Here is a 24096-nt window from a genome sequence, read left to right on the forward strand (position 1 = left end):
GGGTGCGGCCACTGGGTCAGACATGCGGCATTCACGACTGGTCCTTGAATAGCTGTTGGGTTCTGACGGCGTTGGCGGCATGCTGTTGTTTTTATGTTACCTTCACGATGGCATATAGTAGTAATGAATGACCGGATATGGGTTATGGGATGACATGGATATATGGTTATGGATACGGCGGGGCCAAGTGCCACGGTGCTCTGGGAACAGCCGCAAGGCTGCTTAGCACCCTCTTGTGTAGCAGAATCACAATGATTGATACCAATGAATGCGAGTTTTCTTTCATCAGTTCCATGTGTAACGCCGTGCATGAGCGATGTTGTCGCGTAGACCCTCGTGGCAGGATGTGGCCCGCGGGGGTGTAACTCTCGAGGGACTCCGCCCCTACGAGCAATTCATTATTGAACTTGGAAATCATTGAATTGCAAATCTTCATAGCGAGGTCTTGTGCCTTGCCTCTGTATGTGCCGCCTTGATCTATCACGGCGGGCCTCAACGCCATCCATATGTATACAACCGCCGCCTTGGGCCGCAACACCAACTTCTGGACTCCGTAGCGTCTCTTGCGAAGTTACTTATCAAAACCACTATCATGCTCCTTATAAAGTAGCCGCAGCCTCAGCGACACCAGCAGCTTTGAAGGCGCCCTTGTTTGTCCACCGCACCTCGACGTTGTGCATCCATTCCATATATCTTGACCAACCTGTGCCAGCACGGTTAGCATCTGCGGGACCAGCGTCACGTTCTAGGGAAGCTCACTCCAGTACGCAAATTTGCGACCCAGGTACTTTCCGGCGAACGGCACGATGACCATGGTCAGCAGGAGCTGGATCTGCTCCAAGCTGCGCTCCCATTCCTCCTGCGCATCCGAGTCGTCTTCGGAGTCGAGCACACTACTAGATATTGACGGCAGCGAATCGATCTCGTCGAGGTCAGAGGAGGGCGAGATGTCGTCGTGGATGACGAAGGAATCGGTGGACTGCATCATGCCGGAGAGAGAGAGGTATGGCGGGCAGATAGGACGTCGGACGTTTGTTCGGCGCTCGGCTGTTGGAGCTTCGAGGCGGCAAGACGCGGTGGTGGCAAGTAGGCCTATCGATGATTCGGGTTCAACGCCGATTGAGTCGCAGGGCAGGCTGAATCCTGCATGCGTGTCAAGGAGATCGAACACGAGACGATCTACCAGGTGGGCGCTTCGCGGGAGGTTGAATCAAGGGACCGCGATGCCTCCGATGATGCCAGTGCAGCTGTGGAGGTGCGGACGCCTGGAGCTCTCTGATCCCCCGTTCCCCAACCAGAAACGGCAACGGGACGGCCAGCAGCAGGTGTTGACGATTCTGTTTTTTATTGGCTGGGGATGCTGTGAAGCGGGGCCGGCTGCGATTCCACGAGGTGCTGACGGAATAGCCTCAGGACTGAGAGGTACCGAATCATCAGTCACTGCTTCGGTTACGGTTGAGTCTTTCTACTTCGCTTCTTTTTATTGATTCGAATTTTCGCATTCGACTCATGGAGACGTCGATATTAATCTGCGTCAGAAGATAAGCATGCCGAGTCAATCTGTGCCAGATATGACTGAACATACGCTTGAGACCAGTGCCATTACCGTACAAATTTCGCCATCGAAACGGTCGGACACCATACGTCAAGATCACATGACCGTGTGTACCCGCTGAGTCACAGGCTGCAAAGGGTGACTACGGACGGGCGCTGGGCACCGCAACAGCTGGCGGACACTGTGACTGGAGGGGGGAGGAGGGGGGTTTTGTCTCCCACTTTGGACCAGTGACCAGCACCCTCACGTCACCTTGAAATCCCGTCCACCTGCAGTCGAGGCAATTCTACTTTCCCTCTCACAAATTTCCATTACCGAACCATTTTCGAACGGCACAAACCGACTCGACGCCATATCCCAGGTCACCAGGTTCTTGTTTTGTCGACCCTTCCGACCATCAGCGCTTGTTCAACCACACCCCCCGGACCACTGTGCTAGAAGCATTTACCAAGGATACCTAACCGAGAACCCCATTCAGTGAGACACAGGCCGCAATCATGGCGGACGTCGAAGTAAGTTTCCTCCGTTGCTTACCGTAACGCACCGCACCTCTCGTTAGCCCTCCCCTCTTACACCCTGCGCACGGCGCACGGCGCACTTCTGCCACTGCCCACCACCACCATTGGCCCCTCCACCAGAACTTATTCGTCTTTTACCCCACTGCCCAACCAGAATCAGAGACGGTCTGGACAGACAGGACATTTTTCGTGACTCAAATTCGACGCCATAAAACCGATCATATCATCACCACCCAAGACGTTGTTCCTCCCCGATTAATTCTCTGCTCATCTCCGAAATTTCCGCTCGTCCTCTTTGAAATCTAACATTCAATTTTCGCAGGCATCTCCTCTCCCCGAGCGCAAACAGCGTAAATCCGTCGCTTTCGATACCGAACAAATAGTAGTCGACGCCGACGGCTCAGTCACAATGGTCAACGCTACCGACGAACCCAAGGAGACAGCCCAGTCGCACACGCCTCGTACGCCGCCGCTTTCTGCAGCACTTGAATCTTTCAATACTGATGCCCCTTCTCAAGCCGGAGCCGAGGATGCGACCACCCCCGTCCCCGATGCCACCGAAGATGGTGGCCTCGACCTTACCATGAAGAAGAAGAAGAAGAAGAAGGTCGCCAAGGAGGGCGATGATGCCGAGGAGGCCCCCGCCGGCGAGGACGGTGGCCTCGACCTGACCCTGAAGAAGAAGAAGAAGAAGAAGGTTCCCAAGGAGGGCGAGGAGGACGACTTCGCCGCCAAGCTCAAGGCCTTGGACCTCGAGGGCAAGGAGGGCGAAGCTGGTGAGGCTCCCGCCGCTGGCGAGGCTGACGAGGGTGACATGGACGCCGGCACCGGCATCTGGCAGCACGACGAGACCAAGGCCCTCAGCTACAGCCTGCTGCTCAACCGCTTCTTCCACCAGCTGTCCCAGAAGAACCCCGACCACGCTTTGAGCGGCTCCAAGAGCTACAAGATCCCTCCCCCGCAGTGCATGCGTGAAGGCAACAAGAAGACCATCTTCGCCAACATTGCCGAGATCTGCAAGCGCATGAAGAGAACGGAGGAGCACGTGACCGCCTACCTGTTTGCTGAGTTGGGTACCAGTGGTTCCGTTGACGGAAGCAGACGTCTTGTTATCAAGGGTCGTTTCCAGCAGAAGCAGCTCGAGAACGTGTTGCGCAAGTACATCAGTGAGTTTGCCTCTTTTGTGCGTCTTACGCGGAAGCTGACCAACTTCCTCCACAGTCGAGTACGTCACCTGCAAGACCTGCAAATCTGCCGACACCGAGCTGTCCAAGGGAGAGAACCGTCTGTACTTCATTACCTGCAACTCTTGCGGTTCGAGACGTTCCGTTACTGCCATCAAGACCGGTTTCTCCGCCCAGGTCGGAAAGAGAAGAAAGATGCAGGGTTAAGCGAGTTCAGTCGTGGACAGCAAGAGTTGGAGAAATATTCTTCTACGCTATTTACGTCCTTTAGCGTACTCTTGGCTTTTAGATGTGATCATGCCAGCAGTGTGCGGTGCAGCCTAGAGGCTGCGACGCTCCGGGTAATCAATGAATGGATGGATGGCACCCATAGACAGTGGCGTTTTCTTTCCAAAAATTGGTACAAAAGTTGGGCATAATGTCAATCAGAATCGTTCTCAAAAGTCTTGTTGATGTGTGACACCCGTTTCTTGTGGGTCTGCCAAAAGTGACGCGTTCTGCAACGTGGATTGGTGATGTCTCTGTTGGACTTGCTCCATCGGTGCATGTGGTGGTAGTTGACTTAACCTCACATGTCCACTGGCGCGCCAGCCATCAACCAAACGTCAATCCTTCAACACATGACTCAACCGTCCACGCGGCCAACATCACAAAAGTCCCAATTACAGCATATTTAAACAGCAGAACTCGAGTCACTTTATCTAAACTCTATACCCTGAATCATCAAGCCTTATCATCACCTTCAGACAGCAACTCCTCATCCGACACCATGACGGGCGCAACGCTGCGGGAGGGCCAGGCCGATCTCCCCTCGACTAAGAGCACCCGCTCATACTGGCACCGCGAGCCTTCCGAAGCGCTCCTGGGCCATCGCACGACTAAGAGCTTACCTCCGACCGCGGATGTGGTCGTCGTCGGCAGCGGTATCACAGGCGCTTTCGCCGCCAAAGAGCTGAAGGAGGGGAGTGACGGGGCGAGCAGGAACGTGTTGTTGCTTGAGGCCAGGGAGGTCTGCTGGGGAGCTACTGGACGGGTGAGTCTTTTAATACTTTCTGTCTCGTATCACGAAGTGAAATGAGGGAAGTCGAAGTCTGGCAAGTGCTCAGCCAAGATTGATGGTGATGGGCTCCGATAGCTTATCTCGACCCCTCATCGTGTCATCTCACAACCACCTTCACGATAACGCTGCCACTGACACCCCTACCAGAACGGTGGCCACTGCCAGCCGGTAGTATATGGTCCCTCCACCGCCATAGCAGACTTTGAGCTGCAGACGTACAACTACCTCCGCGATCTCGTCACCGCCAACGCCATCCCCTGCGACTGGGTCTCCCTCCGCGGCGTCCATGCCCTTCTCACCGCGGACCTCGTCGCCAAGGCCGCCGACGCCATCGCTGTCCTCCCACCTCACCTCAAGAGCGCCGTACGCCTCGTCACTGATGCGGAAGAGCTGAAGACGCTACGGGTGCCAGGAGCCGCGGGCGCCGCCGTGCAGGAGAATGCGGCGAGTTGCTGGCCGTACAAACTTGTCGCATGGGTGTTTGAGGACCTCATCTCAAAGTTTGGAGGAGGGCAGCAGCAGTCTGCAGGCGAAGGCGGATGGTTCAACCTGCAGACCAACACGCCCGTCACGCGTCTCCAACGCCTGGATGGCGCCGGTGACGACGGAGCGTCGTGGATTGTACACACAGAGCGCGGGCAGGTGGCCGCGAAGCAGGTCCTGCTGTGCTCCAACGCCTACACGAGCCGTCTGCTCCCCGCCTTTTCGAACCTCATCGTGCCGGTGCGTGGCCAGGTCGCCGCGCTGCTGCCGGAACCGCGCGCCGAGATAGAGCGGAGCTACGTCTTCATGGCCAGCTCCTCGGGGTCGTCGCCAAACCAGGACGACTACCTCATCCAAAGGCCTTCCCCTGGTCTGGAGATGATCCTAGGGGGAGGAAGGGCGAACGGCACAGCCAGAGGAGTGGGTATCTCGGATGACGACGAGGTCGACCCGGTCGTTGCCTCGTACCTGCGGCGAGCGGGGGCCAAGAACATTGACCTCCAGGGCGATGGTGAGCAGCCGACGGACCCGGAAGAGCTCAAGGCGAGTTACGAGTGGACGGGCATCATGGCCTTCTCGCGTGACGGGCGGCCGTGGGTCGGCGAGGTCCCGGCGGGCGATGTGCTCGGCGGCGGGGCCGGGCTGTGGGTTTGTGCTGGGTACACCGGACACGGGATGCCCCAAGCCGCGCTCTGCGGGCGAGCCGTGGCCGGCATGATGGCCGGAACGGAGAACGGGATCCAAGTACCTGGAGATTTCGTGGTTGGGGAGGAGAGGGCGCGACGGGCCCAGGCTATGCCTAGCATCAAGGAGATGGACGACCTGGACATGTTCTTGCTGTAGGAGGCCCTGGTCGCGTCATTCTGGAGTACTCGGTTGTCTTGACGATGGGTGGTATCTCGTGTTGTTGATACGAGGGGTTGAGTTCAACTGGTGGCGAGAAAGAAATCAAACGACCCTGACCGAATCATATCCTTAGAGTCACGAAAGTTTAATAGAAGCATCGGAATGATATTGAGCACGAAGGCAGCTAGGGTGATGTAACTACAGACCACCAAGGCCTCGGTCATGTCTTGGAATTATAGATTGGGCCGAGACTCCTCCCTCCGAGGCCTCCTCCTCCACGCCTCCTCGACCCGGAGAGAGTGGAATGTTCCGCCCTCTCCTCAGCTGACACGATCGGATCGTTGCGGTGTGAGACATACAACATATGGATATGGGCAAGGCAGTCTTTCGCTTTGCCCCTCCCCCAGAATGCCAGGCGCTGCGGCCGCCACGGTAACAGGTGGTGGTTCAGAATGTCTCTCGGGCCAGGCCAGCAGCTTATTACATTACCCTCTTTCTGAACGGTAACCCCCATCGCTGATTGGAATGTCGCGCTCGAGCCCGTGGGGGGAGGGGATTTCATAACCCCTCCATCGTCATTCTCATTATCGTTCCGCGTGCCGACGGCTCATTGCATGGGCTGACCGCATGCTACCGGCAAGTCTAGCGTTGATCACATTTTTCCAGAGACTCGGCCGACTGGGACTGTGGCACGGAGAAAGGATATTTTGAAGTCTCAACTTTTTGGTTTTTGATATTTTTCTTCCTTCTTGGCAGTGGTTTGCCAATAACCCACGTCCGGGGAAGGATGGGAGGCGCGAAAGCACACGCCCCTATCCATACCCCTAATAGATATATATATTTGAATTGTAAGTTCTATGAGCCGACCCGATGGTAAGAATGTCCACATAAACAGAAACACCAGATGTCCGCCCCCAGATTGCCCAACACCTCCCACAAGCATGGGAGGAATTTCGCATCCGCAGGTATAGAGATATCGTCATCACGTCATTCAAGACCGGCGTGCCAGGTCTTGTTGTTTGCCCTTTTGTTGATCCAATCCAGTTCCCGTGCTGTTGAACCAGGCGCCGTCCCTTTTGACTGACCAGGAAAAGGAGGGGTATATGTAACCAAATATTTGTTATTTGAGATTTGAATCAGAGAAAGAAAAAAGACGACTGGCCCAAGGAAGCTTGAAGCCAATCATTTCTTGTGAATGAGGTGAACCTGATGAGTGCGAAGCCCTCGCTAGGAAAGCGCACCCAAAAGAAGAGAAAGAACCCCTGACGGCCGTGCTGAGACTGGAATGGAATAGAGGAATAAGCAAGCGTTTTGAACGTCAAGCTTAGTTGATGAACTTCCAGTCGACGGTACCGGCACCGACATCGAGGCTGTCGAAGATCTCGAGGAAGGCCTTCTCGCTGACATCGATGGCATCGTGAGAGCAGCCCATGCACTTGTCGCGAACGGTGGCGGTGGTGGTCTTGCCGTTGGCGGAGATCTGGATCTTCTTACCGCAGTAGGAGTTGCCGTTGGAAACCGAGCCCATCATGAGAACGGAGAGAGCAACAATGTTCTCAGTCTTGTCCTTGCCGCTGTCGTCCTCGCCGCAAGCACCCAGGCCGATGGCGTAGTAGGTCAGCTTACCGCTGTAAGAAGAGCCACCACTGCTGCTGCTGCTGCCGGTGGTGGCTTGGGCCTGGACCTGAGGAGTGCTGGTGGTGGCGACAACAGGAGCAACGTAGGCAGGGGTGGTAGGAACGATGACGGGAGCGATGTAGACAGAAGTGGTGGTCGGCTGAGGAGCGGGTTGAGGAGTCGGGGTCTGGGGAGCGGGAGCAGGGGTGGAGCTGCTGGACGAGACAACGGGAGCCTGCTGGATGGATTCCTGAACAACGGGTGCAGCGGCCTTGGTCGAGGTGGACAGCGTGGTGTAAGAGGGCGAGTTGCCGGGCTCGAAGAACTGGCCGGGCACGGAGGTGGTGGGAACGGCGGAGGGAGTGGCAGATGCCTCGGAGGAGGGGACCCAGGCGGTCTCGGTGGCATCAACCCACTCGGTCACGTAGGCGGTCTCGGTAACCCACTCAGTGACGAGAGCGCGCTTCTGGTGCTTGCCGTGGACATGGCGCTTCTTGTTTCCGTGCTGGTGGGGCTGGGCAACGGCGGCGGCAGCCAGGGCGGCGCAGAAGATGGCAGAGGTCTTCATGGTGAACTTGGTGTTTGGTGAGTTGTGATGTTGGTGTTTGGTGTTGTTGGTCAGGAGACTTATACGGTCTCTTGAGTGATGATCTTCCGTGAAGGATGAGCTGGAAGCGAAATGAATGCAATGGGCTGAGCCTCTCAATCAAGGAATGGCTTGCGGGAGCGTGTGAAGCTTGGCAGGTTCAAGGTTGACGGCAGGAAGCTCGGGGCACGCTTTGGTATGTACTGAGGTTCCTGGTAGGCTGGAAAGATGGGATGAAAGGAGTAGTTCACTGAACACTCTTTTGCTGATAGCTGGAGACCGGATGATAATGTTTGGACGAGTCCTCGAAACAGTCTGTGAAGGAATGAATTGGTTGGATAGTCTGTTGGACTGAAGTCGGTCGAGCACTGCTCAAGGGGGTCCAAGGAAAGGAATGAATTGGTTTTGGTCGAACAAGAGGGAGCGTTGTTGGATGGAGAGGAAAGAGGAAAAAAAAAAGAGAGATCCAGATGGGCGATCTGGGAAGCGGAGGCCGGCTGGGATTTGTATCCCAGAACACTTTCGTGGACCAAGCGAGGTACCAAACGATGGGAACACAACACGAAAGTGAGCCTGTTCGGGACTGGCGAGACTGGGTTAGGGGGCCAGGGGCGGAACGGGGGCCCGGGGGTGTGAGCCTGTGAGGTCGAGTGGATGTGGTGTGTGGAGTGGAGGCCTGCAGGTGCTGAGCGTGCTGAGAATGCTGACGGAGGGTGGAGGACAGACTCCATTGGCAGGTACCTCAGCTAGCACGGCAGTATGCGGGAGTACCTGATGATCCTTCGAGGCCTGTCTGGTCGTGTTGTGTTGTTTGGCTGGGCTGCAGGTTCCGGGGCGGTTGACTGCGCACTCTCTCTCGCTCGCTCACTGCCACCGCCGCCTTAGCGGTAGTGACAACAGAATTCGCAAAAGCCCCGAGAGGGAATAAAAAGCAAAAGCGGGGCCTTGTCATGGCGTGGAAACCAGGATTCTTGAGTGGTAACCGTCCCTGCAACCCCCCTGGACCAACTTGGAGAGGCAGACAAACTGCTTCGACGACCTCACTCGTCACTGGACCGTTGGATGCTGGAGGTCCGAAAAAAGAACGTACCAACACGAAAGAAGCAAGTCCAGGGGGCGTGAACAACCCGTTGGATGGCACTAGCACGAGCCCGTTCGCTCCAGACTGGCATCGCTGGCACCAAGCACGCCACGAGATCAGGCAAGCAGACGAGGAGAGGATGCCTCTTGGGGTTCGCAGTTCTGGCATGGCCCATCTTGGCTCTCCAGGGCTTGAACGCCTCCGCTTATTAGGATGTTGGAGATGGGATGTTTGCCAGCCAGACCAACCCGAAACCGACTTGGGCTGAGGCAACCAGGGACGACAACCGCAACCCGAGAAAACATTAGGCAAATGGATGCCGAGGAAACGCAACTTGACAGCCGTTTCGCTCAAACCATTGAACCAGCAACGCGTACAGGGAGTCAGAGACAGTACTGGTTGTTTGAACTCTAGCCGCACATCCGTCGAGAATACAGAGTATTGGATATCGGGAAGTGGTGGATGGATCGGACTGGGGCAGCGTAACGTATCCTGCCAACGTAAGAACGGCAATAAGAAGCCGGGGTCTGGAGAGCTTCCATCTCGCAATTGACTCGTTATGCTGGCCCATCACATGCGTAACCGCAAGGTCTGCGCGTGCTTCGTAGTTGCCAATTGCTCTTGGATTTGCCGCTGCAGCGCGGTTGACGGCACGGCTTCAGGGCTGGAACTGGGCCGGGCTGCGCGTCTCTTGCCTCGTTCCCTCGTCCCATGTCCATGCCTTCTTGCCTTCGTCTCCCGGGCTCCCGTCTCATTCCAAGCTTGACGTTGCCTGTCATAATGTCATCTTGTTTCTTCCCACCCATACTTGATGATTGGATGAACCGCCGGAGAGATGCTGGTGCTTGAAACACGCGGAAACTGGGAAGTGCGCTCCAGCTTTTTTTTCCCTCCTCCTCACCCAAGGCCCTGGCGGCCAGCCCAGCCCCGAGAGACCCAGCCCAGGGGGTAGGTAGCACGTAGGTGGTCCAGGGTCCGAACACCGTTTCTCCCCTCCCCTCGCATCGTCTAGGAATCCTGGAAACAAAAGAATGACGATCATCCGGTGGCACCGGGGTGCCCAGGACGGGTACCTGCCTGCCAACCGCCATGCTCTGCGCACACACAGTACCTTCCCTTATTGTGAGGTGCCGTGCCGCGGGAGGCCTGCGCCTGCTGCGCCAGCATTCTGGCTCGGTGTTAGTTAATTGTCTCTCATGGAAGAAGGCGCAACCGTTGCCGCGCTGCGAGAAGGATCCCAGCAGACCGTGGTTGAGCATGCCGGCGCCATGGCGGCTGCAATGTGCGATGCAACATTGGACAGATGACGCACCAGGAGAAACGTGAAAAAAGAAACACTGGTCGACAACTTGGGATGTTACCTTACCGTGCCGCGCAGGAGAAGTCAGTGTCATTCAGAACTCAATGGTCAGCGTCGAGGGCGACCTTTCAAGGGTGTTGGCACCAGGTCAGGTCCCCCGCTCACCTGTGCCTGACGCTAAGTAACGATTGCTCAACCCTGACCAAGGCACGGAAGGGGGGAAAACGAAAGCCAAAAACAAAATGAACCGGCGATGCGACGAAGGAAGCAGACTGGCAGCCCTCAAGCGACCAAGGCGAACGCCCGAGCTGGTCCAGACAACGGGCTTGGGCGACGGGTTCCTTGCAGATGTAAGGTACGCGCCAATCACAGCGACGCCTCGGTGGAAAGCCCCCGCCCGGCGCAACCCTCACAGCCCATTCTCCCCCTGTCCGGCTCTGGTCCCGGATGATCAGGCAATTCAGGCAATGCCACATCACTTTCTCCCTTCTAAAAATTCGAATGGCTAGCCTCTGCGCTGCAGTTAATAGCTCCATGTTCGTGCCTGCAAACCTACAGTGGTTTGGTGGACACCGCTGACACGCTGACACGTTGGGTGGGCGTCGTACCGCGGCGCCAACCACGCAGAGATTTTCCCGCATTGCATCTTCATTCGGCCACCCGCGGCTTGATGCTTGATTCGTTAATGGCTTGCAGCAGCCTGCAGTTGTGTGAAGGGGAAGACACAGAAAACCCCTCACCTGTTCGGTGACCGTTCTTACTTCTCACTCCTGAGACCTATTCTCGGGCTAGTCTTGATTTCGCTTTCCTTCGAGCCGTCGTCCGGCCTTTTACTCACAGCTTTCTCGTCCACATCTCTTGCTCGTAGTTGCGCTATGGTAAAGCCAACCATCCCATCAAATGATCGTCCGGAGTCTGAAATCTGAACTCTGAACTCTGGGGACCAGATCTTGTATGCCCACCCGCACAGTTCTCCACTACTCTTGGAGATCACATGCGTGTTGGATCCAACGATATGTGGTGCTCTAAAAAGCTTCTTTTGATTGACATGAGCCTCTATTTCTCTACTCTCTATTCGTCTATTATTGCGTCTCTTCCACGCTGTTGATGACAGGCGCTTTCTGCATCGACTGTCAGCTGACGCGGTGCAGCGACCTCTCAGAGATGTCCACGACACCGAGCAGTACACGACATCGCCCCGCCTTGGGCTGTGGGTTGGAATCCTCGAACGAGGCAAGCAAGGAGACAACAATCGTTTTTCATCTCGTCCTTTTCCCTGAGCCAACGGACAAACTCATGGATCTCCGCACACCTACTCTGGCGCGCAAGTGACACCAAAAGTTGTCAAGGTCAAGTAGCCTTTCGACTTCGAGTCATTGTTTGACATGGCGCACTGCGCAAATCCCTGGGCCCGAGTCGAGGCTTTCAGATCCCGACTCCCGAGAGCTTTGCGAAACAGGCGCTTGATGCTGTCTTTCCCAAAAAGAGAACGGTTTGCCAATGACAGGATGCCAGTCAATGCTCACTACTGTCGAGCACCGTTGGCGGTCGGCTTCTTGCTGGCGAAGGTGTACAGAAACAGCCCTTCTCTGCTGAATATGGCGCGATCATCATCCACGATTTCTGTCACTTGGAACGCCTTCTGTGCCTTCTTGAGAAACTGCATGTCGGCGCGTCTCCTCTTCTTGAAACAGAAGTAGATGGTCGCGTCGGGCTCCAGCGTCAGCAAATTTGTCAATGTCTCCAATAGAAGCGGGAAGGCGGGCTCAAAGTACACGCAGTCGGCTGCGAGTATGACATTCGGCTTGAAGTCGACGACTTCTTGTGATAACGGCTCGCCCCTGTGTCGTTCATCAGTCATCCGTTCATCAGTCATCCGTTCATCAGCCGAGTGCATGCGCAGCCTGCTTGTGCTTGGACTTGTGCATTGCAGCGCAGCGCAGCGCAGTAGCAGAGTGAGCCAGGACAAGTTGTAAGTCTTTGGCTTCATAACTCTTTGGTGCACTGCTGGTTCCCGCGCACGCGCAACTCCTCAGCGCTGGCAGACACCTCTCACTTGTCCCAAGTCTGGGGCTGATGGTCTGGGGGAAGGATGCGCACGGCTGGAATCGGAGGTAAATGGAAATTACTTACCAATTCAGGATCATGGGCTTAACCTTGCCATCAAGACCATTCAGCTTGGTGTTCCTGCCCATGAGCTCGAACATCTCGTCCTGGTCTGTGAGGTACAGCGGCGTTTGCTGCAGGTCACAACCTAGAGCAACAGCCAAACCGACGAGTCCGCCGCCGGCACCTAGCTCTAGTCTATTTGCTCCGAAAAGCCACGAGTCAGCTCAACTTCTTTCCACGACATGTTCTCTCGCATTAGCATGCGGTTAAGTTCCGGCAAGTCAAGTGCAGCAGGATTTGCAGCAAAGTGTAGGCGAGCGTGAGCTCGGGGATAACCAGCTCAGGAAACGTGGCGAGCGCAATGGGGCCGAGTCACCAACATTCTGGCTCCGGTCAGAGCTTCCCGGTGGTAACGCAGCATGTGCTTTGCCAACACCATGCCCGCGGGCCAGGTTTGACCTCCGCATCCCGAAGCGAGGTCCTCGTGGAGCTTGAGGGGAGTGGACAGTAGGCCGGCGATGTCGAAGGAGTTGGTTTGTGCGGCCTTGTAGGCGGGTAGCGGGGTGAGATCTTCGCCGATCGCCAAGGGCGAGAACTCGGGCGAGGGAGACCTCTCGGCGGAGTCCATCTGTTCTGGAATGAGAGGGTTGTTGAGAATTCTCATAATGCTATTGTTTGTTTCTGGGTGAGTACGGATGATGCAACGGTAAGTCGAGTGCGTCTGGAGGCAAGGTTGTAGGTAGAGCAGGCTGAGAGCGCGTTTGATTCTCTCAAGGCAGGTGGTGCTTTTGGGCGTTTGCAGATCTGAGGCAGAAAAGAGCGGTATCGCTGGTCTTTGTTGGGACTTTTTTTTTTTTTTTTTCTGAGGTCGACGACAATCTAGACTTTCCGATAAGGGGAAGTGCGTTTGCCTCAAGCGGGGTTGCCCCGACTTTCACATTGGTCCCTTAGTGTAGTGTCCCGTCCTCAGCGGCGGGTTCTGCTTGCAAGTTCCACACTTCCCATCGAGTCATCACCTTCTCTGGTCGTCCGAGAAAGACGTGGAAGGAGCTTGCTTGCCTTACCTCAGGTCCAGTGCCTACCTCAGTAAGGTAGTCACACTCGGCCGCCAAGTTTGTTTCTAGCGTCGAACCTGAGCTGTCGCTGCTTTACTTCGAGTTTGAGGGCGGTCTGGCGTGATTTCAACCCTTTGAAACATCGCACAGTTACTTAAACGGGGTACACACTGTAGGCCAGAACTTGACAAGCTGATCTAAGTAGGCATCGGTACCTAGAGGATGTGATCCAGCTGGTGCTCATCCAGGAAACAGGTGCACGACTATGAAATCCTTGAGGACTCAAAGACTAGGTACTCGCAGCATAGTGAAGCAGGTGCAAGTTCTCTTCAAGGTCTATTCCTTTAGCTTAGGCGTTTCCATCCATTGAAACATGTCCTCACTTTCTAGATTTTGAGTTTTGTTCTCTTTGCCTCTCATCACGCTGCACCACCACGTCCTCCAACGCCCCATTTCGCTTGCGCCTCAACAACACCATCTTTGATAGCCGGCAATTCCCTGCCCCGTCCAGTCGGACGCGGCAAGAAATTGGTTTCGACGAGATATCTTAAGAAACGGCCAACCGATTCCCTACTGATGCCATCTCCCGCACTCTCGTCAATACCTGTCCACCGGTCCGCATCGGCCTTGAGAACAGCGACAGCATTGCGATCGTCAAGTTCCGGCGCGCGGGTGTCTTTAGGGAGGTCATTCGTTGCCATGTGGAAAAGAGGCATCAGGGCGCTCTGTTGCTCGTCTTTCTGGGTGGGACCTGCCGAGACAAAGGTCTCGAGCTGGGCCTTCCAATTGTCGTAATCCACTTCGGGAACATCATAGCCATAGAAGCTCAAGGTAGAAAGATACTCGTTCATGCGTAGGCGAGGATGGGCAGTGACATGGATAACATGGACACCAACGTCATCGCTGCTGCTGCGGACGCTATTCGCAGTTCCAGCCGGGATAGGATTCAGGGAAGCTGCAACAACCACGGTAGAGACGTGGCCTACAGGCACAGCATTGATCGTGTTGATGATATGCGGACGGCTGGAAAGTTGGATGCAGCCCTTGAGCATGCGGAGAAGAAAGTCGTCGGTATTGCAGACACCAGTAGCAGCATCTCCAAGGATATAGCCAGGTCGGATGATCGATCCAAGGAGGCCGCGTCTGCCAGCCTCGCGGACGAGCTGTTCAGAGACCTGTGGTGCGTTAGAACGGATGTTACTTGCGAAGAGAGTGTCTGTGGAGGCTACTTACCCATTTGGACTGGCCGTATCCGGTGCCGAGACCGGTGCGACTGCCCATCATGTCATCAGCCTCCATGACAGCGCCTTGTCCAGTCTTGGTCTGTTCGTGTGATAAATCCAGATAGTGGTCCGTATCCAGAACGCTTGTCGAGCTGATGAATGAGAAGAGCTTAGGCTTTCCCTGGTTACACAGCCGCAGGGCATCGAGTGTTGACAGAACATTGCTGCGCTCAAGATGCTCATACTGCTTTACCCAGTGAACGAGGGCACCATTATGGATAATCACATCGACAGTGTCGCCAAGCATCTTCCACGTATCGTCATCGAGTCCAAGACGCGGCTGAGCCAGGTCACCGATGACTGCGCTAAGCCTAGCAGCCCAAGAATCCTGCCATACGCCGTATCCGCGAAGTGACCTCTGAAGCCGCTCGAGGGCAGCCGCGACGCTCTTTGTTCCACGGACATGGGCGATCACATTTATACTCTCACGCGCGAGCAGGTCCTTAACAATGTAGGAGCCCAAGAAGCCTGTGGCGCCGGTGACAAACACGGTTGTCTTGCCTTCCGGCGAGAGTGCTGCGGCGTCCGCTGTCTGGTACTTAGCATCGAGACTACCGAGCAGCTTGTCGAGTGACTCGGCATATGCAGCCTCGGTTTCCTCCGTCGCGGCCGAATCGTTCTTGCCGTCACGCTGGCGGTCAATCTGCTTGCCGAGAGCCCCGAGGGACGAGTTTGAGTACAGCGAGCTGATGGTCATGTTGACCCCCAGTTGCTTGCGGATATTGAGAAGGAGCTGCTGGGCCAGCAGACTGTGCCCACCACTTTCAAAGAAGTCTGACTCAGGCTGCAAAGTTCTCGCATTCAGACCACTGATCAGCGTTGCCCACTGCTCCGCCAGTTCCTTCTCGGTGCTGCTAAGCGTTTCCCATCTCTTTAGATCCTCCTCTGAAGTCTCTTGCGAGATCAGAGCCGCGTCCGGGAACGGTAGGTTTGGGCTGTCAATCTTGCCGTTCGGGTTCAAAGGCATCTTGTCCAAGAAGATAAAATAAGTCGGGATAGCCTGAACTGGCAATCGAGATTTGAGATGATCACGAATCTCTGTCTGCAACGGCCGGTAGCGCTTGGAATATACGAAGACGGGTCCGATCTGAGTGCCTTCGTCCTTGGTGTCGTCCAGGCTGCGCTCTGCCAGCCATTTGAGCCATTCTTGCTGTTCAGGCACAATGTAGCTGACCAATGTTGGCTCTTCGTTCCGGTCTCTTCGAAGCAGCGTTTTGCACTCGCGAACGATGGCGTGTCCCCTCAAGTTGCTGTCAATCTCAGAAAGCTCAATTCGGAAGCCACGAATTTTAACTTGATCATCAGCTCTGCCTATGATGGCAGCGTTACCGGAGTCGTCCAAGAAGTACCCCAAGTCGCCGCTTCTGTAGATTCTGTCTCGAGGGCCCTTGTAGTACTTTCTCCAGGGCTCTTTAGCGTGATCAGCGACTTTGTTATCGGCATCAACCCATTTCTGGTTGTCGACAAACCAGTTCTGGAGGAACTTCTCCTTGGTTTTCTCTTCGTCATCCAGATATCCGTGCAGCAGAAGGTTAGCAGGACTCTATCATGGAAGGGGGAGACTTATCTCAGCCAAGCCTGCTGCTCTCAGCATGATCTCACCAACCTCTCCAACGCCACAAAGCTTGGTAGGATCCTCGCGGTTGACTACAAGAAGCTGGACATTCTCAATGCCCCTTCCAGCAGGAATAATGTCGCCCAATCTATCCAACGCATCTGGATCTTCAGCGCGGCTCTTGATGTGATAGTACGACACGCTGCGGCTCGTCTCAGTGGTACCATAGGCAGCACAGATCTCCGCGTTGGGTGCCAGCTTGCGGAGCGAAGCGCAATCCTTCTTGGTCAAAATATCACCAACGTAGAGAACCCACTTCAATGAAGGGAACTCTGCCTTAGCACCGCCGCACAAGATTTGACCCATCGCGGGTGTCAAATGGACCGCATTGGGTTTGTGATCACGGAACCACTCAGCCAACCTTTCGTGGGCGATGTTCTCTCGAGCAGGGCAAATCAGCTCTCCACCCATGAAAAGCGGACTGAAAATGTCTCGCTGAATAGGATCATGGCTTATACCACTGTAATTGGTTAGCAGAGCTGTGACGGGCATCATCTTTAAGGGGCTCTACCTCAGACAAGCGAACTTTGTGTCCGAGGTCCAGTTGAATGTTTTAGCCATCCATGGGAAGTACTTGGCTAAGCTGTAATGACGGCCCAACACGCCCCTATGAATTGTCAGCTAGTTTCTAAGCTTCAACAGTTGCGGGGGGCTCGACTTGGGTCTTGATGTTGTGCCACTGGTAAAGCTCAAGATACTTGTTGAGTCGGGCCCTACCAGAACATCCGGGGGCGCTTGTGCTTTGCTTTCAGTATCGGTAAAGACTTGCTTGCCGTCAATCTCGCCACCGGTAAGACGGCCATCATCGCTCATCCGTAGCTCGGGTACTTGGATCTTGAGAGATAGTTCCTCGTCCATGTACTTCTGAACAAGCGGCGCAAAATCACCATGATCGTCCCTGGCTCGGCCAATCGTGATCAGAGCCTTGGGCTGTGAGACCTCGAGATAGATCTGTTGTCTCGCTGGGGGGTATGCGGGGTCCAGGACGGTAACAGTGGCACCGGCAGCCAGGGTTCCCATGAAGGCGATGACGAGTTCAACGCAACGAGAAGCAAAGATCATAACGACATCGCCATTGGAGATGCCAGCTTCGTGAAGCTGGTTGGCCAGAATGTTGGACGCATCATAAATCTGCTTGTAGGTGAATCTCCTCTCAATTGTGGTGGAGGAGGCTGTTTCCGTGACGCACGGCGCATCAGGATTCTTCAAAGCATTCTTGCGGAATATCTCGTGGATGGCGCCAACATAGCCGCCCCAGTCAAGGTCGATGGTGGGATCAGGAAGCCCCATAGCGGCAGAGAGACAGCAAGTTTTGTTGTACTGAGCCGGTAGAACACAATTGCAAGATCGAAAGTGTTGACTTGGAAGATGTGTCACCAGAGGGGAATTCTGCTGTGCGCCGATCGTCGGCAGAGGGGCAGTTTTTTCTTACAGTGAGGTGGGCGGGAGGTTCTGACGGCGCGGTCACGTGGAAGCAGAGTTTAAAAGATTAGTCACAGGCTTTAGCAGGGGTGAAAGCCAACCAAAGGCTTTGAATCTGCTTCTGGGCCCATTTATTCAGCGTTTGACTCATATGTGACCTACAGCAGAAGGCAGCGCAGAAGGCAGGTGCAAAATGTAGGCACAAAACCAAGCGTAGGGGGCAGGCACAGAGGACAAATGTGGGCTGCGTAGAGGGCAGTAAGGCATTTTGACTTAGCGGGCGGGTAGTGACTGAGAGAGGCAGTATTAGGAAGGGACGACTACCATTACAAGGCTCTGATTGGCTGGAAAGACGCACCCTGCGAGAATAGCAAAGTTACCCTGCGCTTTTACCCAAACCGCGTTAGGGATATCCGCACTGGACAAGAGCTTCCTACTGAGGAGCCATTCCTCAGCTCACATAACTCTACAGTCGACAACTTCACGTCGTTTCTCCGTGACACTGAACGTCATCGTATCGTGTATCGTCGTGGACTTTATGAATGTCATGTCCAATACATACTATTGGAACCTTCCAAAACGACTTGAGCTGAGCCAGCGATCACAGCGTTGCATTCCACTCACCGTGAAGGTGAACATCCCGAGTGGATATGTCTCATCCCGCCTCCCTCGGACCTTCGAGATGAAGTCTTTCTCACCACCCTTCCCAGGCTTTCAACCTGTCACTGGAATGGACACATCGTATACTCCTCGCCTAAGCCTCCCATTATGGCGATTTAGCTCGCATCACTCTGAAACGAGGCTCGTCCTTGTCCCCGTTTGGTAGGAGACAGGGCGAGTGCCCTTTGGAAACCACATGGAACGGGAAACGTTAGTGTGCGCGATGCGCGCTCACTCGCGACTCCTTTGCGAGGGCGCGACCACTGGCGCGAAGGGAGGCATCAAGCACCGGCAGACAGGAAAACATGGCAATATGATTCGCGCCAAGTGTATCCTCTCCTGGTATCGTCCTGTGCTTCTCCCGTCTCTGCTGCCGAGATAACCTTCGTCTGCCATGCCTTTCTCTCATTGAATTTGTTGTTGTTGTTTTCCGCTTCTTTGGCTCGCAGATGCCGCTCATTTCACTCACCCCGTCAGACATGGCCTCATTTGGGATGCTGCGGGTGCTACTGCTACTCCATCTAGCTGCGCGGACAGGCGCAGTTCCGGTCGTTTACTTTCCATTCAATTCCCAGCTGCCACCAGCGACGAGGATATCCGAGCCATTTTCATACACTCTTTCACCGCAAACCTTTTCTTCTCAATCACAAATCTCTTACAGCCTAAGAGATGCACCAAAATGGCTCTCAATCGACAGCAGCACCGGGCGTCTGTCAGGAACGCCTCAAGATGCCGATGTTCCGTCCGGGGAGGTAGTTGGGGTTCCAGTAGATATCATTGCGACAGACGACTCTGGTTCGGCGACAATGACGGCTACTCTCGTGGTGACCAGGAACCCGGCACCAACAGTCAAGATTCCGCTAGCCGAACAAATCCAGCAATTTGGCGACATTTCTTCGCCATCTGCAGTCGTAGCCTCTCCTGCTTCCGACTTTTCCTTCTCATTCGCCAAGGACACGTTCTCCTACACGGGAAACGGCATTAACTACTACGCCACTTCAGCAAATAACAGCCCTCTACCTTCATGGATCAAGTTCGACTCTGGCAGTCTGACGTTCACTGGAAAGACTCCGCCATTCGAGTCTTTGGTTCAGCCGCCTCAAAAGTTTGACTTTAGTCTTGTTGGGTCTGACATTGTAGGATTTTCGGCCGTTTCAGTCGTGTTCTCTATCGTCGTTGGCGCGCACAAACTGACGACTGATACTCCCATCGTCAACATCAACGCGACGGCGGGGCAAGAAGTATCTTACGAAACATTGGCCGAAAGCATCAAATTGGACGGCAAATCTATCGCGCCGACTGATCTGAACCTCACCACTTCCAACTTACCGAGCTGGCTCTCGGTCAATAATTCGACGCTAGTCCTGAAGGGCACACCTCCCGACGACGCAAAATCCTCGAATTCCACGCTCACGTTTCGAGATGTCTACCAAGATACTCTTGATATCTTGTTGTCTGTCTTGATAACGACTCGAATCTTCCGGAACACGACACTCCAATTCGATGTTACGCCTGGGGAAGCCTTCTCATTTGACGTTGAGCCCTATTTATGGACTCCAGCCGATGTAGAATTGGGCCTCAGCAACTCGCAAGATTGGGTGGAGGTTGATGGGCTCAAAATCACAGGAACAGTCCCCAAGTCTGCGTCACCGAAGAACACCAAGCTTCTCGTCAAGGCCACCTCGAAGAGCTCAGGAGAGTCCGAGACCGTTGCTGCAGATCTTGAAATTTTGTCGGCAGCTGTGACCACCACATCGGCGCAACCAACGCCTTCTGCCAGCCCTACGAAGTCCGCAGCAAGCGAAAATCCAAGAAGAGGGTTGAATCCCGGGCTCATTGCCTTGGCGGTGCTCCTTCCTATTCTTTTCCTTTTCGCCATAGTGATCTTGATTATCTGCTGCCGACGAAGGAGACAACGCGACTCCATACACGAGCAGAAGAAGAGTCAGATATCGGAGCCTGTACCTGGCAGCTTTGTTTGGAATGGTAGCAGACACAGCCGGGAAACGTCCAATCCATCCATGGTCGAGATCATCAAGAGGCCCGAAGACAGCCGTCGCAGCCGAGGATACTTCAACTCTGCAGTGGCGAGGATGCGACAGTCGAGAACGCTTTCAACAATCACCGGCTCCCGCATCTCCCAGTCACTTCACCGCAACTCGTCACACTGGAGGAGTCCTCGGAGCGACAGGAGTGTGCCTACCTCGCCCTCATTTGGGTCGTCATGGCTCACCGAGGGTGTTTACTTCCAACCACAACACGCGCACCAAGGATCAACAAGCACATATGACGGTCCGAGCGATGTCCTTTCTGGTTCCTCCGGCTTCCTCCAGGGTGAGCGAGACGACTCTTTCCGCAGCGCCCTGGACGTCACCATCCCTTCGATGCATGACGAAGTAAGCAGCATCCAGGCAACACCAGATATGGCTTACACGAGTCCATGGGGAGAGCCGTCGAGACTAGTCCTCGACAGGTCAACGCCACTCTCGGCTGCTACACACTCGGATAGTCTGGCGTCAATTCCTGAGCAGCCGACACCATTGGGGTCGCATCCCACCCACGGCCGGCGCTTTTCTCCCGCTCAAAGGCCGAGGCGGACATTCTCCTTGCTAAGTTCTAGATCACAGAACAGCGTTCGCAGCTCTCGGTCCGGGTCAGGAAGAGGTAGAATGGGGCGTCAAGACTCGCAGCCGGGGTCGTGGACGGGGTCCATGATGAGTCGGCCTATCAGCAGGAAGTCGGACTCCAGCCCTTTCTTTGGCGGGCGCTCCGTCGTACCGTCCCGCAATCGCTACAACCTCGACAGCGACTCAGACTCCCTGGAGTCCTCAACGCGGGGAACGGAAAATTGGCAGACAATACCCAGGGATTCTCTGGGCATCGCCTACGCTGAGCTGGCCCAGACCTCTCCTTTCCTGAGAAACCAGTCTTCCATGTCTCCTCGACCTCTCAGCATTGTCAAGAAAGACTCCAGCGGGCCAAGAATCGGCAGGGAAAGCCGACCCGGAAAGCAGATGTCGTTGTCTCGGCGACGATCATCCAGTTCCAATGCCATATCTACGGGACGCTGGAGCAGGAATTCTCCCGCGGAACAGGGTCCGTCCGGCGCCCAGCCGGGCTACGCATCGTCTCGGGCGAGTAGCGAAGTGCTGGGCAAAGGAAAGGGGCTTGCGCGATACTCCTCAGGCCTTGAATCAGACAACTCCGACTGGATGACAGAGGCGGGCACGGTGGGGAAGAAAGGACCTCGGAGTCGTCTGGACAGCAGCGACGATTACCGCGTATTCATGTAAAAGGCATACTTTGTCACCACCCTCGTTTAAAAGCGTTGCGATTTGTTATACCCACCTGGCGAAGCAAGGCTCCGTGTATTCTGGTGATTGGATTCTGTAATGGAAGGCGATATGGTAATGCTAGAATGGGTTGGACAGGGTGTGATGGGCTGAACGGACGACCCTTGACAGGGAACCTAGGACTGTAATGTTGAATTGACGATGCCACAAAAGCTAATCTGGATATTGGGGCACGATACCCCGCGGACCCCTTTTTTTCTTCTGCTTTTCTTTATTTAACAAAACGAGTCTGTGCTCTTTATCCTGGACAGGGCAAGAGTTGGCCTTGTGGGGGGACCCGGTCAGCGCACATTGCACCGAGTGGTCCGACTGCACCGGCGGGGGGGAGGGGAGCTCAGCCACAGCTTCGACGATTAGCGCCCGCCGCGCTCCAAAAAGAGGAAACCCCCACCGTTAAGCCCCATCGGGGTTTAGGACGTTGGGCGTAGAGCAGCTGGTCTGCCTTCGTTGGGCCATATTCACCGAGCAACATGGTGTTACATTTGAGAAGGAGAGCAGAGGGTAGAGCTTGGACCTTTGTTTCCGCCAAACTGTACTGCTTCAGGGACCCTACGTAGCTTGATCTCGGAGGCGGGAAAGGGGAAAGGAGAGGGGAAAGCTGCTGAGGGGAGATGGAGATTTTTTTTTCCTTGGGCAGAGGAGAGGGGCAGGAAGAGGGGGGCCTTGCATGAGCACCGTGCAGTCGATATGGCAGGTGGGTAAGACGGCTCTGGCGGGCTTCATCAAACGATGACGGATGTCTGTGTCCCCGGGAAACACGGTCCTTATTGTGGTGATGCTTTCGAAGTAAGATGAAGAGAGGAGACATTCAGCAAGCAACGCGAGGTACTAAAGCTCGCTGAATAAGACGGGCCTAGCAGGCGTATGGTGCATAGGAAATATCATTCTGTGTACTATGCAGTATGGCCAAGAAGCGAGACATGACGCAACCATGGGAAAGCTCGCTCATACTCATCAGGAATTCCGCATCGGGCTTCAACAGTAGCAGCCAAACCTTGTATGGCGAAATGCTTGAGGATGACGATGCATGTCACCTCTTCAAGTGCCGCTGTTCCAGTGCTTCCATTCCTGTGTGCCATTGGCTGGCGGTTGCCAGGTGTTGACTGGGTCGCGTGGGAGTCATAAACTGAGAGAGACTCGGAGACTGCAAGAGAGAGGAAAAGCACGCGCAGTACAGAGTCGCCCCTCAACGTTCAGGTCTCAGCACCTTCGCCAGAGACTGACAACTTGTCAACTTTACCAGGGCCAGTTGCTTCAGTCCAGGATTGACTTGACTGGACAGTCTGTCTCTGAGTGGACTCCCTGCAACTGTAGACTAGTCAGCCGACCTGTTGGGAGGCGGCCGAAGGGTGACTCCTTGTCATTGTGGGTGGTGTTGGTGCAAGCAGCGCAGCACAGTGGAGGCGATATGCGCGTTGACTACCAAGGCCAACTCTTTCCCCTCTGCATTTTCAAGCGATGCTCAAGACAGACGCTCATGAACTGCTGTGTAATGGCCAAGGTAGGCAGGTTACCGAGGTGCCGTGGTCGGAGGTACTACTGCATGTATCAATGGACTCATGGCAGAGTGAGTACCTTAGTCGTGGTGGTTGCCATTGCCATTGCCTGGGCTGCTGGTTGCTGGTTGCTGGGTACATATGTGCCCGCTTAGGTTAGAGCCAGCAAGCACCTCACCTCAGCAATATCCCGCGCTCTGCCCGCGGCTCCAGGCCGGGCTGGGCTGGGTTGGTTGGTCGCGGTGGCCTGTGCCTGCCTAGGTATGTACCTACCTTACCTGCGAATACCTGGCCTACTAGGTGCGTAAGGTAAGGTGTGTTGCTTCTGCGCCTTCCGCATCGCACAGCGACTCCCCCAGGCCACCAACACACGCGACCTGACCGTCACCACCACTCTCTTCCTGTGGGAAAACTCTTCTTGCTCACAACCTCACCCACCGAGCCACGATTGAGTTCGGTTTCTCTTTTTCCCCTTTCCCCTTCACCTTTTCTCCCTCTCCTGCGCAACCTCACCTCGTCGCGCGAAACAGCTATACCGTCCGACCGATCACGCCGTCTTCCTCTCACCACAATCCTTTTGGGGATCGCCGACCATCCCCTGCCATTTCCCTGCGATTCGGATACCCCGCTTCCTGCCCATTGTGCGCGATCTAGAACCTTTTGCTACCGCACCACCAACCGTACCGTACCGCACCGCACCACCCTCTTCACCTCTCGCCTCTTGTTTTTTTCTCAGCCTTCCTCGCGCACCCACGAACGGCTCTGAAAATTCTGCTCCCTCGCCATCCGATCCGCCCAGCACCAGCAAATTGCCCGACCGAATTCCCCTCTTCCTCCCGGTAGCCGCGCTGCCGACAAATTGCATCCATCATC

General features: G+C 55.1%; 8 protein-coding genes across 8 annotated transcripts; 4 read left to right on the forward strand and 4 right to left on the reverse strand.

The window, feature by feature from the left end:
* Positions 1-599: 599 nt before the first annotated feature.
* On the reverse strand, positions 600-988 carry COL26b_000500 (uncharacterized protein; the record flags this gene model as incomplete). The annotated part of the gene is made up of 2 exons (XM_053173468.1): positions 600-703; positions 760-988. 2 exons carry the CDS (start codon positions 986-988, stop codon positions 600-602), a joined length of 333 nt encoding a protein of 110 aa, XP_053042516.1.
* A 1064-nt stretch (positions 989-2052) lies between these two features.
* COL26b_000501 (uncharacterized protein) lies at positions 2053-3464 on the forward strand (the record flags this gene model as incomplete). The annotated part of the gene is made up of 3 exons (XM_053173469.1): positions 2053-2067; positions 2396-3239; positions 3295-3464. The coding sequence occupies 3 exons, from the start codon at positions 2053-2055 to the stop codon at positions 3462-3464; spliced, it is 1029 nt and encodes a 342-aa protein (XP_053042517.1).
* A 562-nt stretch (positions 3465-4026) lies between these two features.
* Positions 4027-5643, forward strand: COL26b_000502 (uncharacterized protein; the record flags this gene model as incomplete). Its single annotated transcript, XM_053173470.1, has 2 exons — positions 4027-4290; positions 4465-5643. 2 exons carry the CDS (start codon positions 4027-4029, stop codon positions 5641-5643), a joined length of 1443 nt encoding a protein of 480 aa, XP_053042518.1.
* A 1327-nt stretch (positions 5644-6970) lies between these two features.
* COL26b_000503 (uncharacterized protein) lies at positions 6971-7831 on the reverse strand (the record flags this gene model as incomplete). The annotated part of the gene is made up of 1 exon (XM_053173471.1): positions 6971-7831. The coding sequence occupies one exon, from the start codon at positions 7829-7831 to the stop codon at positions 6971-6973; it is 861 nt and encodes a 286-aa protein (XP_053042519.1).
* A 3924-nt stretch (positions 7832-11755) lies between these two features.
* On the reverse strand, positions 11756-12967 carry COL26b_000504 (uncharacterized protein; the record flags this gene model as incomplete). Its single annotated transcript, XM_053173472.1, has 3 exons — positions 11756-12071; positions 12364-12534; positions 12720-12967. The coding sequence occupies 3 exons, from the start codon at positions 12965-12967 to the stop codon at positions 11756-11758; spliced, it is 735 nt and encodes a 244-aa protein (XP_053042520.1).
* An 846-nt stretch (positions 12968-13813) lies between these two features.
* Positions 13814-17582, reverse strand: COL26b_000505 (putative NRPS-like protein biosynthetic cluster; the record flags this gene model as incomplete). Its single annotated transcript, XM_053173473.1, has 5 exons — positions 13814-14569; positions 14628-16220; positions 16284-16752; positions 16804-16875; positions 16933-17582. The coding sequence occupies 5 exons, from the start codon at positions 17580-17582 to the stop codon at positions 13814-13816; spliced, it is 3540 nt and encodes a 1179-aa protein (XP_053042521.1).
* A 1598-nt stretch (positions 17583-19180) lies between these two features.
* Positions 19181-20198, forward strand: COL26b_000506 (uncharacterized protein; the record flags this gene model as incomplete). Its single annotated transcript, XM_053173474.1, has 2 exons — positions 19181-20106; positions 20165-20198. The coding sequence occupies 2 exons, from the start codon at positions 19181-19183 to the stop codon at positions 20196-20198; spliced, it is 960 nt and encodes a 319-aa protein (XP_053042522.1).
* Positions 20199-20395: 197 nt separating this feature from the next.
* On the forward strand, positions 20396-20994 carry COL26b_000507 (uncharacterized protein; the record flags this gene model as incomplete). Its single annotated transcript, XM_053173475.1, has 2 exons — positions 20396-20770; positions 20962-20994. The coding sequence occupies 2 exons, from the start codon at positions 20396-20398 to the stop codon at positions 20992-20994; spliced, it is 408 nt and encodes a 135-aa protein (XP_053042523.1).
* Between the last annotated feature and the right edge of the window lie 3102 nt (positions 20995-24096).

The sequence above is a fragment of the Colletotrichum chrysophilum genome (genome assembly GCF_026319265.1).
Source record: "Colletotrichum chrysophilum strain AFK26 chromosome Unknown scaffold_2, whole genome shotgun sequence".
In the NCBI taxonomy this organism is placed as follows: Eukaryota; Fungi; Ascomycota; class Sordariomycetes; order Glomerellales; family Glomerellaceae; genus Colletotrichum; species Colletotrichum chrysophilum.